This window comes from Cyphellophora attinorum (genome assembly GCF_001299255.1).
Source record: "Cyphellophora attinorum strain CBS 131958 chromosome Unknown Contig28, whole genome shotgun sequence".
NCBI lineage: Eukaryota > Fungi > Ascomycota > Eurotiomycetes > Chaetothyriales > Cyphellophoraceae > Cyphellophora > Cyphellophora attinorum.
This window is the reverse complement of record NW_017253256.1, coordinates 192,144-205,141: the sequence shown is the minus strand read 5'-3', so window position 1 is coordinate 205,141 and position 12,998 is coordinate 192,144. Positions and strand designations below refer to the sequence as shown.

Sequence of the window (12,998 nt, the reverse complement as noted above, 5' to 3'; positions counted from 1 at the left end):
GATAGCACAAGCTTCATTGCCAAAGATGGATCGCAGTGTTCCTGTGAATCTATGTCGTCCCAACACACAACGAAGCCTCAGTCACCGTCGTGCGAAGCTAGATATGGGTGCAAGTCGAGCTACGATGCAAGAAACGATAGCATTGATACAAGCTAAGCATGAATGATGGTCAAGCTACTGGGAAGGGAAGAAGGGACGATGAGGTCGTGTCTGAAAAAGGCGTCCAACGCGAGTCGCGTATGCCTCGGCCCTTGGCGTTAGGCGTCGTGCTAGGATCTGCAACTGATGACTTCCTGACTGACCAATCGACTACTCACAGGATGGAACTCGATTCAAGTTCATATAACGAGCAATACGGACCCAACGCAAGATCAGCGTGACCCAAAGCACAGTCGAGGACGACAGACGCGCAGTAAAAGAATCGTTAGACCGGTGTCCGCATTGGTCCTACGACAAAGGTGAGCTTTGATTAAGCTATGCTATCATGTATCGCAGATTGTCGTCCAATATCCATGGAGGACTCTGCAACAGTCTAATGTGTCCATGACGACCATCTACACCATCTACTGCGTGCTTCGCTTCGAGATGCGCCCAGCCAGAAATCCTATCAGTCTGCTCCCACCCCGCTCCACTCTTGTCGTTGTTGTGAGCTTGACCACTGGCATAGGCGGAGCCTCTCCATCATTCCTCCTGACTCGCTCCTCCAGCTTCTCAACTTCATCTCTGACAGTCGGACCAAACTCAGTAACATTGGGAGGCGCAGATGACGGGACGAGCTTTCTAAGCATTCCGCCGCTTGTGAATGGACTGAGTGGGCGACTGGGCCGACGTTCAATGTTGAACTCCGTGCCATTGATCTTGACTGTCATGTCATTCTTGAGCAGGCGACGAGGCGAGAGGCGGCTCATCTTCGTTGGGCTTGGGGGCGGTGGTGGAGGAGGGAGCGCTTCGGGGCTGTTTTCGAGGATCTCATCGAAGGTTTCGGCGTGTCTGAGAGGTGACTTGGGCGATCTGGGAGACCTTGGCGACTTTGGAGATTTCGGCGAGCGAGGCACGCTGGAGGGAAGGTCTTCTATGCTGTCTTTGGTGACGAGACTGAGGGATTCTTCGGATTCGCTTGGTGGAGGGCAGGCGTTCGAAGCTTTCGAGGCGGGACTCTTGAGGCTCTGGTCTGTAGGGTAGGGCGATGACTTGGCTGGCGTAGCAGTATCATCGCTTGCAGCAGGGCTTGAGTTGTCGGCATTGGAAGGCGCATCATGGTAAGATGTCGCAGAAGAAGACCTGGAATAGCTGGCAGGGGCGCTCTCGACGATCTGGCGGCGTTTGAGGAAGTCTGAGATTGGTCAGCGAGAAGGCCATGAATGAATAGAATGCCACCAAGGGTGCGGTAATAGAAGCGAAAGGTAGCGTATGGCTCATCGGTCGGATCAAGGAGCTGATACTTGTACCGACGATGTGGGAAGTTTGGCTCGAGGAGGCCTCCGTCAGAAATCCTGCAGGATTGTCAGACGCTGACCAGCACTGCGGCTGGGTGGGACACGTACCGAATATTGTTTGTGGACTTCCTGCCGACAGCATTCTCACCAGTGCCAATATCGAAGTCACGGATACGTTGGCGATGCTCAATTCGATACACACGAATCTCAACCACATCTGTCTTTTCGTCAGGGTCCGCTTCCCCATCAAAGGCACTGTTGAACGAAGCTGCCTGTCGGATCATGTGAGGGGCTCCTCTGATGTCGTGCTTGTCGTCACAGATGATGTTGTACATGGTCTTGCCGCAGTATTCATGCTTTTCGACGCAATCCCACGACGTCATAAGCTGGCCATCCAGGAAGAGTTTGAAGAAGTAACCGGCGCCAGGTGGATGTGGTCCTTCGATGGCGTACTCGAACCAAACTAGAATAGGTCAGGGAGGCTCCTATGAAGGAAGTCAAGCTAAGCGACACTTACTTTGGCTGCCTGCATAGATGGGTACGTAGCAGGAGGCAACCGCACTAGCGCTCGGTGAGGGTGGTGGCTCAGTGAAAGGGTCGGCTTCGGACTTTGCGACGAAACGAAACTCTGGTAGCTTGCGGATATCAAATTGCGAGATGATGGAGATCTCGATACCGCGGAACTTGACCATCGTGGCGGCCTTTGATGAGGTTCTCGGAAGTTGAAAGCAGGATCGAAGACCAGATGGCAATATGGAAGTTAAGCGGAAGGTGAGGTTGCTGTAACTCCGGGCAAGTTCGATGGAGCTAGAATTTCGGCCTTAGTGCCCGCCTCGATGCTAAATCTCGTGGCTGGACTACAGGCGGGCAGTCAGGCGCAGCGGATTGAGCCATACGTGCCAAGTACTATCAAGTGACACCCGACGCTTATCGTCACCAGTGTCTTAAGGTGTGATTTCCACCAGAGGACTCCTCATAGTGTAGACCGAAATCCTGTCAAGACGTGGCTCTCACTGGACGATCAGTCCTATGCCTCGCTGTGGTCCTCATATCCATTCTCCTGTCCGTTCTGAGTCCCGTTCCCTTCCAGCTCCAGTGGCGCGAATCTCTCAACCTCCTCAAAGTCCTCCAGAGTGTGCACCGCGTTGAAATGGTCCAGAATCGCAGGCCACGCACGAATGAGAACTTGATGTTTGTATGTCTGATCCCCGCTGGCGTAGCAATTGCAGCCAAACTCCGGGCGGCCCTCAACAACCGTTCCTTGCTTCTCATTCGATACAAAATATGCCCGGCATTTCTTGCTGAGAAATTCGATTAAGTCGGTAGGCGCTTCATGCTCCAGGAGGTCGACGATGCGGTGTTGTGGCGAGCAGAAGCAAATGGAGGAGACTCGTTGTGACCAATTAGGCCCTGAGACGTCAGCTTTGGCCGTTGATTTTATTCGTAAGGGACTCACAATTCTCAGCAAGATACTCAACACTTCCTTGCCGAGCCAGTCCATAGCAATGATGTCCAGTTTTGCATCCGCGTCAACGGTGCTACCTGCGAGGACTTCTTCGAAAATGTACTCGACATGCTCCTTGGAGTTTGCATTGCCAGGTATGAGGTTCTTCTCCGGATCAACACGATAGGCCGGCGATACGGCTGTCGGCATGGGCAGATTCAGCCACCGGTACCAAGTGACAGGTCTCTGCTCCCCACGATACCAGAACAGCTGACTCGGATTAGTGATGATAAATCCTGGGGCACCCTTGTCGGTCGTCGCTGCTGGACCATTCATGATGCCATCCACGATCTTCAGCACCGACCCTGTGGCGATGTCGTTCTCACCTGTCACGCGGAATGATTGAATTATCGGATCGATCTGTCGCTCGGGAAAGTAGACGATGACTCTCTTCTTGTGCTTGACGCCGGGTGAGAGGTAGATGGGTACGTGGTTGTCTGTTGGACCAGCACCGAGAGGTAGTCGCAGCGTCTCGAACCCGAGGTGATTCAGTCGCTTGCTGACTATGTCGGCAACACATGCTACTGCGCATTAGCAACGCCTTGAAATGGTCTGGAAGGACTTACAGTTCATGGCATCCCGATACATCATATTGACTCGCTCGCTCCTGTTGGTCTTAGGATTGTATCTCTGCTCGGGGTTTTTGATCTGTCGAATTTGATCCTTGTCGTTGACGAAGTAGCCGAGCTCTGCTAGCGTTCCTGGGAAGACGATGTCTTCTGGTAGACTTGAGGTTTTGCGACGAAACATGACTTCGGCTGTAAGCAGGGGACGTCTCTGTGAATGATCAAGGTGGCAGCGACACTTTCGAGCGGCCGCAGACTTGTTGAGAACCTGAAGGGTCGTGATGAACGAGCAGAGACTGGGGACAAGAAGCAGACATGAAAGAATGTAGCAAACACGTAATGAAAGTAGGCGGTGAGTGAAGGGAAACTGCCGTCATCAGTGAAGTTCTAAATCCACCGATTATGGTCTGTCGTGCCCATCTCAGACTGCAAATCGACGGCCATCCAGAGCAGACTTCGTGAATGACCCGCTAGTATGTCTGTGAAATGTGGTTGAGGTTGAGGTGAGGTCGACCAGAGCCAAGCCCGAGATCATGATCTATGAGCTATTCCCTTTTGAGCACGTCCACCTCTCGATGAAATCCACACGTAGGTACTCGAAGCGAGACGCAGGCCGCAGACCTGATCGGCCTGCATCTTAATCTGGACCGTAGACCATATCCGGGCAGAATCGTGGCTAGAGAGTTCCGAGAGCACCAACAGACAAGGAGGACTGGGCTTTAAAGCTGTGATATTTTGCGGCGAGGACGGCTCGCCTGCCCCAACCATGTTGTATGCTGTTCTGCCACCCCAAGAGGTACCCCTCGCCGTCGGACAGATGAATCGTCATAGTAACGCCGTATATATGCATGCGCTCTTCCCAAGGTGCGGGACAAATGCTCTACCAACTAGCCTTCTGCACACCCGGCAGATTCCCAGCCAGAGCATTGATTCGGAATTGGTACTGCAGCCATAGTCAGCCTCTGCTCATGAAACAAGCACGCCAAAGGAGCACTCACCCGTCCCATCCTGAAAGCTCTCATAACACTTCTGCTCACACCCCCATTAACACACCGATTATTGATCTGACACGGCCTCGTATAACAGTGCATCTGCGCCAGCTCGAGCTGCGCGACCGTCCGTAATCGTTGCGGTAGAGATGTGTTCCGTGCGATGTATCGTAGAGCCTGTCTGTCAACCAGTCAATACAACCAGCTTGTTGGTATCTGGCGAAAGAGTTGCGCACCTCTCATGCTCGTGCTCCATGAAGACTTTCCGCTTGGTGTGGTCGCGGATGATTTTGGCGTTGACGAAGCCGCCGAGGTCGAGCTTTTTGGCTCGGAATTGCGACATCGTTGGCGACGGCGATAGTGTGAGAGCTTGAAAGGCGTCTATGATGCTGCTTTCGAAGCGCAGTCTACATCGGATCTGCGCTATCACTACGGTGGAAAGACTACGGCGGCCTGGTGAGTCGGGTACGCATCGCTTTCCTCCAATTTTGGCTCAACCAACTCGGCCGACTGGCAGCGTCGATCACCCATGTCACACGAGGTGACTCACTCGTGGAGTGTAAAGCTCGTGTTATGCCGAGTTCCTGCATCAATCGAGTCATACACGTCCCATTGATCGTCAGCCATGCGACAGAGTGCTCCTTGGCCAATGTTTTTTCAAAATGAATGTAACGCGCAAATTGCAGACTGACTGCTTCAGCGCTTGTTGAACCTCAGGCTCAACTCGCCCAACACAGCCCATCTTATTCGCTGACAGAGTAGTTCCTAACCACAACGGCTATCTCGAGACAACATGCCCCGTGTGAAGGACGCCAAAGCTTCAAAACCCAACAAAGATGCCGGCATCGTCGTCACAAGCCAACAGAGTCGCTTTCATACCGAGAGCATCGACGCACCGACACTCAAGGACATCGACATCAAAGACCTCACCATCTCTGTTGGAGGCTTGGAGCTTCTAGATCATGCTAATCTGCGCTTCCAAGAAGGCAAACACTACGTCTTCCATGGTCGAAATGGGACAGGAAAGTCGACTGTTCTCAGAGCACTGGCAGAGCGACGTGTGCCCGGCGTGCCATCCAATCTGCGACTCCTGCTTCTAGGACAAACAAGAGTAAGTTCGGACGTAGTTGAACAAGACCATTCAGCAAAGGATACCCAAACTGTTCTTGAGTATGTGACGCGTAGCGACGTCAAGCGAGAACGAGCACTACGCAAGTTGGCTCAGCTGTCCAAAGCTATCGAGGACAATGCGGACGCGGAGCAGACCAGCATCATTGTCCGCAAGCTTCAGCTTGAGCATGCTGAGGACGAGATGAAAGAAGCTGACTTGACCGCTGCAAGAAGAAGTGGTGCGAGAGGTGCAAGGGCTCGTCAAGTCCTGATCGAGAAGGAAGACAATGTCGCACAGGCTAAAGACCGGTGAGTTGTACGTGGCACTGTTTTGTGGTGGACTGATGTGTATCAGGCTATCGACAGCGATTACGGCGGAGGAGATGGAGGTGGATCAGAGAGCCGGCATGGGCATGCTCGAAACTCTGCGGCAGTCGCTCGAAGCCATGGACTCTGGCAGTACGGAAGCTCGTGCCCGAAGCGTCCTACTCGGCCTCGGCTTCGGCGAAAAGCAGATTGAGAGTCCCGCGACGCAGCTTTCCGGCGGCTGGCAAAGCCGATGTGATCTCGCATGCGCATTGATTCAGCAGACCGACATACTCATGCTCGACGAGCCAACAAACTTCCTCGACCTCCCCGCCATCATCTGGCTACAGCGATACATTACAACCAAGCTCATTGGCAAGACTGTGGTTGTGGTCACCCACGATCGAGACTTCGCAGATGCCGTGGCAGAAGAGCTTGTACTTCTTCGCCTCAAACCGGCCAAAACCATCGAGACCTTCAAAGGAAACCTGGCAGAGTACGAGGCGAGAAGCGCCGGCAAATTCGACGCATGACCAAGATGAGTGAGGCTGCGGATCGCAAGACGAAGCACCTGGAGGACTCTATAGCGTCTAACCTCAAGGCTGCTAAGCGCACAGGCGACGACAAGAAGCTCAAGCAGGCTGCGGCTCGAAAAAAGAAGCTTGAGGAGCGCTCTGGGTTGGAAGTCGGACTGAAAGGAGGACGATTCAAGCTCAACCGAGATCTTGGTGGTTTCCATCTGACGAATCGTGCCGAGATTGAGATACCTGGCTTTGATCCGCCTGTTGGCCTCAGGTAAGTGCAGGTCCCGACTTCCCTTGTGACATGAGCCGTAATGCGAGCGTTGGCCCGGAAAGAAGCACAAAAGCCTCCCTAGACAGGCTTGCTCTGCTTTCCCACAGTCCCTAGATTTCGTGCTCTTCTTCCGATAACATGCTGACCAAGAGGATTTGAAACAGTCTTCCCAGCCAATTGTCTGATCTGCGCACTCCCGGCTCCCTAGTCTCCTTCGAAAAAGTCAGCTTCACGTATCCCAAGTCCGGCGTCTACACTCTGAAAGACGTCGACCTGATCATCCATCCCTCGGACCGAATCGGCCTCGCTGGCTGAACGGCTCGGGCAAGTCGACGCTCATCAAGCTGCTCATGGGAGCCTTATCGGGCGGCCTTCAGCCCACAAAGGGCAGCGTTACCACTCATCCAAAACTTCGAGTTGGCTATTACTCCCAACATGCCGTGGAAGAGCTCGAGAATCTGGGCCGGGAGGACCCTACCCTGACAACGCTTTCTCACTTCGGGAAGCACGCCGGCCCAGAGTATTCGGAGCAGGACCTACGTGGCATCCTGGCCAGTCTAGGCCTTCGCGGCAATGTCGTCTCAGAGGTCTCCCTAGCATCCCTTTCGGGTGGCCAACGCGTCCGAGTGGCTTTAGCACTGGCGCTGTTCGACTCGCCGCACTTTCTAATTCTGGACGAGGTCACCACGCACTTGGATGCAGATACGATCATAGCACTGATCGAGGAGTTGCGGGAGTGGCAGGGAGCCCTCCTGGTCGTTACACACGACCGATACTTTATGCGATGTGTCGTTGAGGGCGAGAAGGTAGTTTCAGCAGCTGGGGAGGGCTCTGAGGATGAAAGTAGTGGTGAAGAAGACGACGCGGTGAGGCCACCAGGTGTAGTCTACCGCATTATGAAAGCGGGACTGCACAAGCTTGAGGGCGGAATGAACCAGTACAAAGCTCTGGTCGAGAAGTCGTTGGCGAGGAGGAAGGCTTGAACATGACCGACATCATGAAAGCCAACGACAATATCCATCAGAGGCCTCCCTGCGCCTACCACTGCTCAAATTAATTACAGCGGTTAATAGCTTCATTTGTCGCGACGTTGATCACGAGCTGTACCGCGGCCCGACCAGCCGGCCTCTACGTGCTCCGGCAACTACCCATATTCGACACTCATCTTCCCAAACGTACCTATAGGATCGTTCAGGCTCATACTACTCGAGTCACTCAGTCAGTCCTTGGAGTTTCCCTTTTCGGTTATGCGTATACGCAAACCTGCTCACCCGTCCTACTACATCTCACTTCAGGCGTGCCAAGAATCCCATATTCGGACATTGGGTCATGCAAACGAGCTTGAACTCTATACACTACGTCTGAGGTCGTGACAGTGCACGTCACCATGGCGGTCCTTCAGACCTGGATATGTTGTGTACTCGAATCAATGGTGAGCGGTGGCGTTTCACGACCCTCCATCCGAGAAGGACTTCTTTTCACATACTCCTCCAACACCCACCTTCATGTTGCACTCGCAGACCTGTGTGTCGGCTTTTATCACACCTCAAACATGACGGTGCCCAATCTCTCTCAGTTCGAAACTTTTGCTGCGCTCGTCGCGCATTTCCAAGACACTAACAATAGCGGAAATCTCTGCTTCGCCCACCCAACCAACCCCCATCAATCACATACACCCCTCAGCTATGCAACGACAGCCGACATCGCGCAATGGACGCGTCGGGCAGCAGCAAAGTATGTGGCGTATGGTGTGACACCGAGGAAGGAGGGTGAAGGCCCAAAAGTGGTTGGATTGTGGGCCAGGGGCGGGAGGGAATGGGCTGCATCCTTCTTCGCGATCGTGCGGATGGGGCACACTGTGGTCATCATTAGTCCGCGCCTAGTCGACCAGTACGTTTTGGACCTTCTCGAGCGAAGCGGCGCAGAGTTCGTGGTTAGTCCTTCGCCCCCTCCAACGACGAGTCCGACGGCGAACAGGAATGCAAAACCCAATGGACTGGCCGCCCCGGGAGGCGGAGGTATACTCACCACCACACCGCACAACAACCCCGATAAGTCCAACTGCACCATCAAGCACATCCCAATAATCACCCCATCCGAGCTCTCCTCCCTTCATGGCTCACTTCCTTCTGACGGCGACCTCTTCTCCAACCCAGCCACCATCTCCCCCACCGACACAGCCTACCAAACCCACTCCTCCGGCAGCACCTCCACGCCCAAACTCCTCGCCTCCTCCCAACTCAAAGCAGTCCGCACCCTACAAATCTCCCTCGAGCACTACCCGCCCTCCCGCTCTCGCTGGTTCGCGAGCGCATTCTACATGACCGTCGGCCTCCGTGGCCTCATCCAGACTCTCTACGCCGAAGCGCCTGTGTTTTTTGAGGGGGATGAGCTGCCGCTTACTATTCATTCGGCCGCGGAATTCGCGAAAACTGCAAGCGAGGGTGTGGAGGGAGGTGGTGGCGGGTTGGGGGATATGTATTTGACGCCTCATACCCTCAACCTCCTCGCCTCCTCCCCTGTCGGTATAGAGGAGCTAAGGCGTGCCGAGAAAGTATGTGTCTTCGGCGCAGTCGTCAACGACGCAATCGGCGACCGTCTCGTCCACCAATACGGCGTGAATCTAGCAGTGCAGTACGGAATGAGCGAGACGATGATGCTGATGTGGTCGACTGGTCGGGAAGTCGATGATAGGGAGGATTGGAATTGGTGTGAGATGATTGAGAGTAAGAAGCCTTACTTGAGGATGGAGGCTATTGAAGGGCAGGAAGGTGGGACACTGTATGCGGAGCTGGTGTGTCTTCCGGGATGTCCGGATATCATGGAGGGAGTAAGGGATAAAGATGGGTATTTCCGAACGGGCGATGTGTGGGTGCGGCATCCGGAGGGGAAAGAGAGGTGGAAGATTGTGGGGAGGCGGGACGATCAGGTTAAGGTGTATCGGGAGGGGAGGCAGGTTGTGGTGAATGCATTGGAGTATGAGGGGAGGATTGTGGCGGGGTGTGGGGGTTTGGTGGCGGAGGCGGTGGTGTTTGGACAGGGGAGGGGTGGATTGGGGGTATTGGTGTTTGTTGAGGAGGGTAGAGGTGGTGTCGAAGGGGTGAGGGAGAAGGTCTGGGAGTGCATTGAGCGCGATATCAATGCGAGCATGAGTGTTGAGATTGAGGAGAAGATGATTGTGGTGGTGGAGAGGGAGAGGGAGAAGCTGCCGCAGACTGCAAAGTACAATCTGATCAGGAGTAGGGTGTATAAGGAGTATGAGCGGGAGATTGAGGCTACGTATGATGCCACCAATGCAGCCTGATGCGGCGGACTCCAGGCGGATTTCCCATGGTCTTCGATCGAAACCTTATCGACTCTTTTCCATATGCTGAATGATATCGCTAATTGGCTAAACAACCTATAGGTGCAGTTGAGCGAGCGCCTGACTGCCACAGGCGGCGCCCTTTCGATTCGCAGCCATGTGAGCATGTCGAGGAAAGTTTTACGGCCGATCGAGAGCGTCGAACTCCCTGGGCAGCCGGTTCGAGGCACTGTCGAACAAGTCTTTGATGTCTCTCTGCATCAGTATCTCGTCTGGCAGCCTGTCCGAGGGCTCTGCGAAGTACCGAAACATTCTCGCTTCACCATACCGCCGCCATACCCACAGATCAACTTTGATTTTCTTCGGCCACACGAAATAAGCAACCAATTCGTAGTCCGTGTCACAATAAAGGCACTTGAACTGCAACCACCCATCGCCTCGATAGTTTGTCGGCCTATGAATCAACTCATTCAGTTCCCAGATATGTCCGTGGACCCAGATGGCGCTTGGGCCGTAATGTATATGGGCACAGAGATTGGTGGTGAATCCCGTGTTGCTAATGATCGAGGACCAGCACTGCGCATCAAAGAGGAACTCGCAATGGGAGGCGAGCAGGAGCTGGCCGTTGACGATACGGGGAATGTTTGACCGACGGACGCTCGGGCGTCCTCGAAACAGTGGATCATGCGACTCAAGGACTGACAGTGGTAGCCCGTGCTGCAGACCACGGCTGTTAGCACGAAGAATCAGGTCGATGAGCATTGGACTGATCGATACCCGAGTCAACCCCTTGTAGCCCGAGGGCGACAACCACAACAATTGCATTCCTATATTTTGATGTCGATGGGGCCTGGGACACAGCCAACTTGATGTCATTTGTTTAGCCCATCGATACAGAAATCCGCAGAATGGGCAGACCACAAATTCGGGGTGATCGCGCTCTAGGAGGCGCAAGAATTTGATTCGGGTGTCGAAATCGCAGCCTGTAATGAGCTGGCGGTCATTCTCGATGAGCTGAAGAAATCGATGCGATGCAAGGCTGAGAGCGATTGCGTGATGTGGCTCGAGCAGATCAATGATTGACAAAAGCAGCTCATTCGGGAGACACGATATCGAAGCGGCATATTGACTCTGAAGGACCAGCAAGCAGTCTGCTGAAGGAGCGATACTAGCTTGCGAGCTCGGTCGCGCTGGTGAAGGTTCGGACCATCTTTGGCAGGTTGAAAATTGGTTGCCCATGACCAAGATCGAGACCGGCCTGTCACGTGAATGCAGCAGGCGTATCTCGAGCGTGAGAAGAGCGTACCTCGAGGACGAGGAGGGCTGATCTCGAAAAAGCGGATAGTGTATATCGATGATAGAGCAGGCTTCCCTCATGGGATCTCGATGGTCAAGGTGAGGCCACGTACAATGATGGACACTTGGCAATCCAGCGTGTGCCGAGACGAAAGTCCCGCCAAGTCTGGGCTGAACCATGTGCAGATATTATGATGCATCCTGGGAATTTTCTTGTAGTTCGCAAGGCTCCGTCGGAACTTGAGCCAAGACAGCTTCGAAGAAATACTGGGCCGTACTCTCAGGAGTCCTCTGAAGCAGTGTTCGTGGCAGATTTCATTGAACGACAACGGAACCATCTCATGAGCACCGGAAAGCATGTTGAGCCACGAGCGGTATCCGACGGGGTCTGAGTGAAGCGCAACGCTGCAACGTTCGCGATGCGGGTGGTATGTTGTGCCGAAGTGGTACGCTCGCAGGGTCGTTCGTGCCTTCCCGGTCTAACAATCTGAGAAATGGTCGTCATTCGGTCTTGCAGGTAATGTGTGAAGGACGAATGTGCAGCAGCGACAAGACTATCGCGCAGCACGCAGACTGTAAGCCTTCGAGGCTCTTTCCCGGACGACCAACTTGTGCATAACATGGGCCGAGCACTGCCTAACGCTGACATGCAGCACCGGCTTCTCTCTGCACTCTGAATACTAGAGATGCACATGTGCATCTTTTAGACGACAGTAGGTCTCTCAGCATCCTCGTCCCAGTCTACATCGCCAAAGTTGACGAGACCTTCATTCATATCGGTGTCTTTGAGGTCGTCAATTACAGCAGAACAATGCGTTCAATATGCTGTAGAGGCCGCCTGAGCCTGCGCATGCTTCTGACTGCCGCCATCGGTATTGGGGTTCTGCTGGGTCCCTTGGCGTACCGCCGTCTGTTCTTGGAACTTCTGATGCTTTCGATCGAACCGCCGGTTAAAAGCCATGGCCAGGGGGTTCATAGGAGAGAATTCTGATAACCATTTGAGCCCACGTCGGCCGATCCATCGAATTAGTCCCACTGGCCTCCGCTGGTCGTGCCTCAAGCGACGGTCGAACAAATGTATATCCCAAGGTGTGCAGCTTTGAGGGCCGACAAGCCATCTGTAGCGTTCGTTGGTCCGACTGAGACATAGCCTAGCAGTTGTGTCGCAAAAGCTGATGATGTGTAAGAGGATCTCATCTGGGAGACTGTCCAGGGACGGAGCAGACCTGTCGCTGGCGGTAAGCGTGTCTTTGGGCAAGGGAACCTCAATGTTTGCTGATGGGTCCCATTTGGGTGAACGCAGAGTCCAAGGTTCGTTGAGTTTGTAGAGCTGTTTACCTCGTGGTTGATAGCGCTTTCGTTTTGGAACTCCTTCAACCGCATCCTTGATCTGCTCGGGCACCCACGGCAACCTTGCGACTTTCATGCCATTTCTCATCCGCAGCCCATACTTGTATCTCCCAGCAGCCACGGCGTTGAATGCATCAACGTATCCGCCAGGCGGGCCGTCCGCGTACTCTATGTCGACTACCTGAACCACGACCTTTCTGCTCGTGTCGAAGGAGGTCCACTCGCCATGACTGATCATGCGACTCACGTCATCCTCAATGAGCCACGTCTGCTCGCTCTCATCGTTAAGCGGTAGATCTCGGACCTCCATTGCTGCACCGTGAGACTGATATCTGTGTTTCG

At 53.9% G+C, this 12,998-nt stretch overlaps 8 protein-coding genes across 8 annotated transcripts; 4 read left to right on the top strand and 4 right to left on the bottom strand.

Annotated features, from left to right (window-relative positions):
- Nucleotides 1-563: 563 nt before the first annotated feature.
- Nucleotides 564-2,128, bottom strand: AB675_11828 (uncharacterized protein; the record flags this gene model as incomplete). Its single annotated transcript, XM_018140707.1, has 4 exons — nucleotides 564-1,333; nucleotides 1,378-1,493; nucleotides 1,545-1,899; nucleotides 1,954-2,128. 4 exons carry the CDS (start codon nucleotides 2,126-2,128, stop codon nucleotides 564-566), a joined length of 1,416 nt encoding a protein of 471 aa, XP_017996712.1.
- A 335-nt stretch (nucleotides 2,129-2,463) lies between these two features.
- AB675_11827 (uncharacterized protein) lies at nucleotides 2,464-3,690 on the bottom strand (the record flags this gene model as incomplete). Its single annotated transcript, XM_018140706.1, has 2 exons — nucleotides 2,464-3,461; nucleotides 3,507-3,690. 2 exons carry the CDS (start codon nucleotides 3,688-3,690, stop codon nucleotides 2,464-2,466), a joined length of 1,182 nt encoding a protein of 393 aa, XP_017996849.1.
- Nucleotides 3,691-4,386: 696 nt separating this feature from the next.
- On the bottom strand, nucleotides 4,387-4,838 carry AB675_11826 (37S ribosomal protein MRP2, mitochondrial; the record flags this gene model as incomplete). The annotated part of the gene is made up of 3 exons (XM_018140705.1): nucleotides 4,387-4,449; nucleotides 4,505-4,676; nucleotides 4,732-4,838. 3 exons carry the CDS (start codon nucleotides 4,836-4,838, stop codon nucleotides 4,387-4,389), a joined length of 342 nt encoding a protein of 113 aa, XP_017996723.1.
- Nucleotides 4,839-5,288: 450 nt separating this feature from the next.
- On the top strand, nucleotides 5,289-7,021 carry AB675_11825 (ABC transporter F family member 3; the record flags this gene model as incomplete). Its single annotated transcript, XM_018140704.1, has 4 exons — nucleotides 5,289-5,914; nucleotides 5,961-6,407; nucleotides 6,455-6,706; nucleotides 6,871-7,021. The coding sequence occupies 4 exons, from the start codon at nucleotides 5,289-5,291 to the stop codon at nucleotides 7,019-7,021; spliced, it is 1,476 nt and encodes a 491-aa protein (XP_017996810.1).
- Nucleotides 7,022-7,056: 35 nt separating this feature from the next.
- Nucleotides 7,057-7,689, top strand: AB675_11824 (ABC transporter F family member 3; the record flags this gene model as incomplete). Its single annotated transcript, XM_018140703.1, has 1 exon — nucleotides 7,057-7,689. One exon carries the CDS (start codon nucleotides 7,057-7,059, stop codon nucleotides 7,687-7,689), a length of 633 nt encoding a protein of 210 aa, XP_017996830.1.
- Nucleotides 7,690-8,093: 404 nt separating this feature from the next.
- AB675_11823 (uncharacterized protein) lies at nucleotides 8,094-10,010 on the top strand (the record flags this gene model as incomplete). The annotated part of the gene is made up of 1 exon (XM_018140702.1): nucleotides 8,094-10,010. The coding sequence occupies one exon, from the start codon at nucleotides 8,094-8,096 to the stop codon at nucleotides 10,008-10,010; it is 1,917 nt and encodes a 638-aa protein (XP_017996772.1).
- Nucleotides 10,011-10,175: 165 nt separating this feature from the next.
- Nucleotides 10,176-10,658, top strand: AB675_11822 (uncharacterized protein; the record flags this gene model as incomplete). Its single annotated transcript, XM_018140701.1, has 1 exon — nucleotides 10,176-10,658. One exon carries the CDS (start codon nucleotides 10,176-10,178, stop codon nucleotides 10,656-10,658), a length of 483 nt encoding a protein of 160 aa, XP_017996774.1.
- A 1,465-nt stretch (nucleotides 10,659-12,123) lies between these two features.
- AB675_11821 (uncharacterized protein) lies at nucleotides 12,124-12,966 on the bottom strand (the record flags this gene model as incomplete). The annotated part of the gene is made up of 1 exon (XM_018140700.1): nucleotides 12,124-12,966. The coding sequence occupies one exon, from the start codon at nucleotides 12,964-12,966 to the stop codon at nucleotides 12,124-12,126; it is 843 nt and encodes a 280-aa protein (XP_017996718.1).
- Between the last annotated feature and the right edge of the window lie 32 nt (nucleotides 12,967-12,998).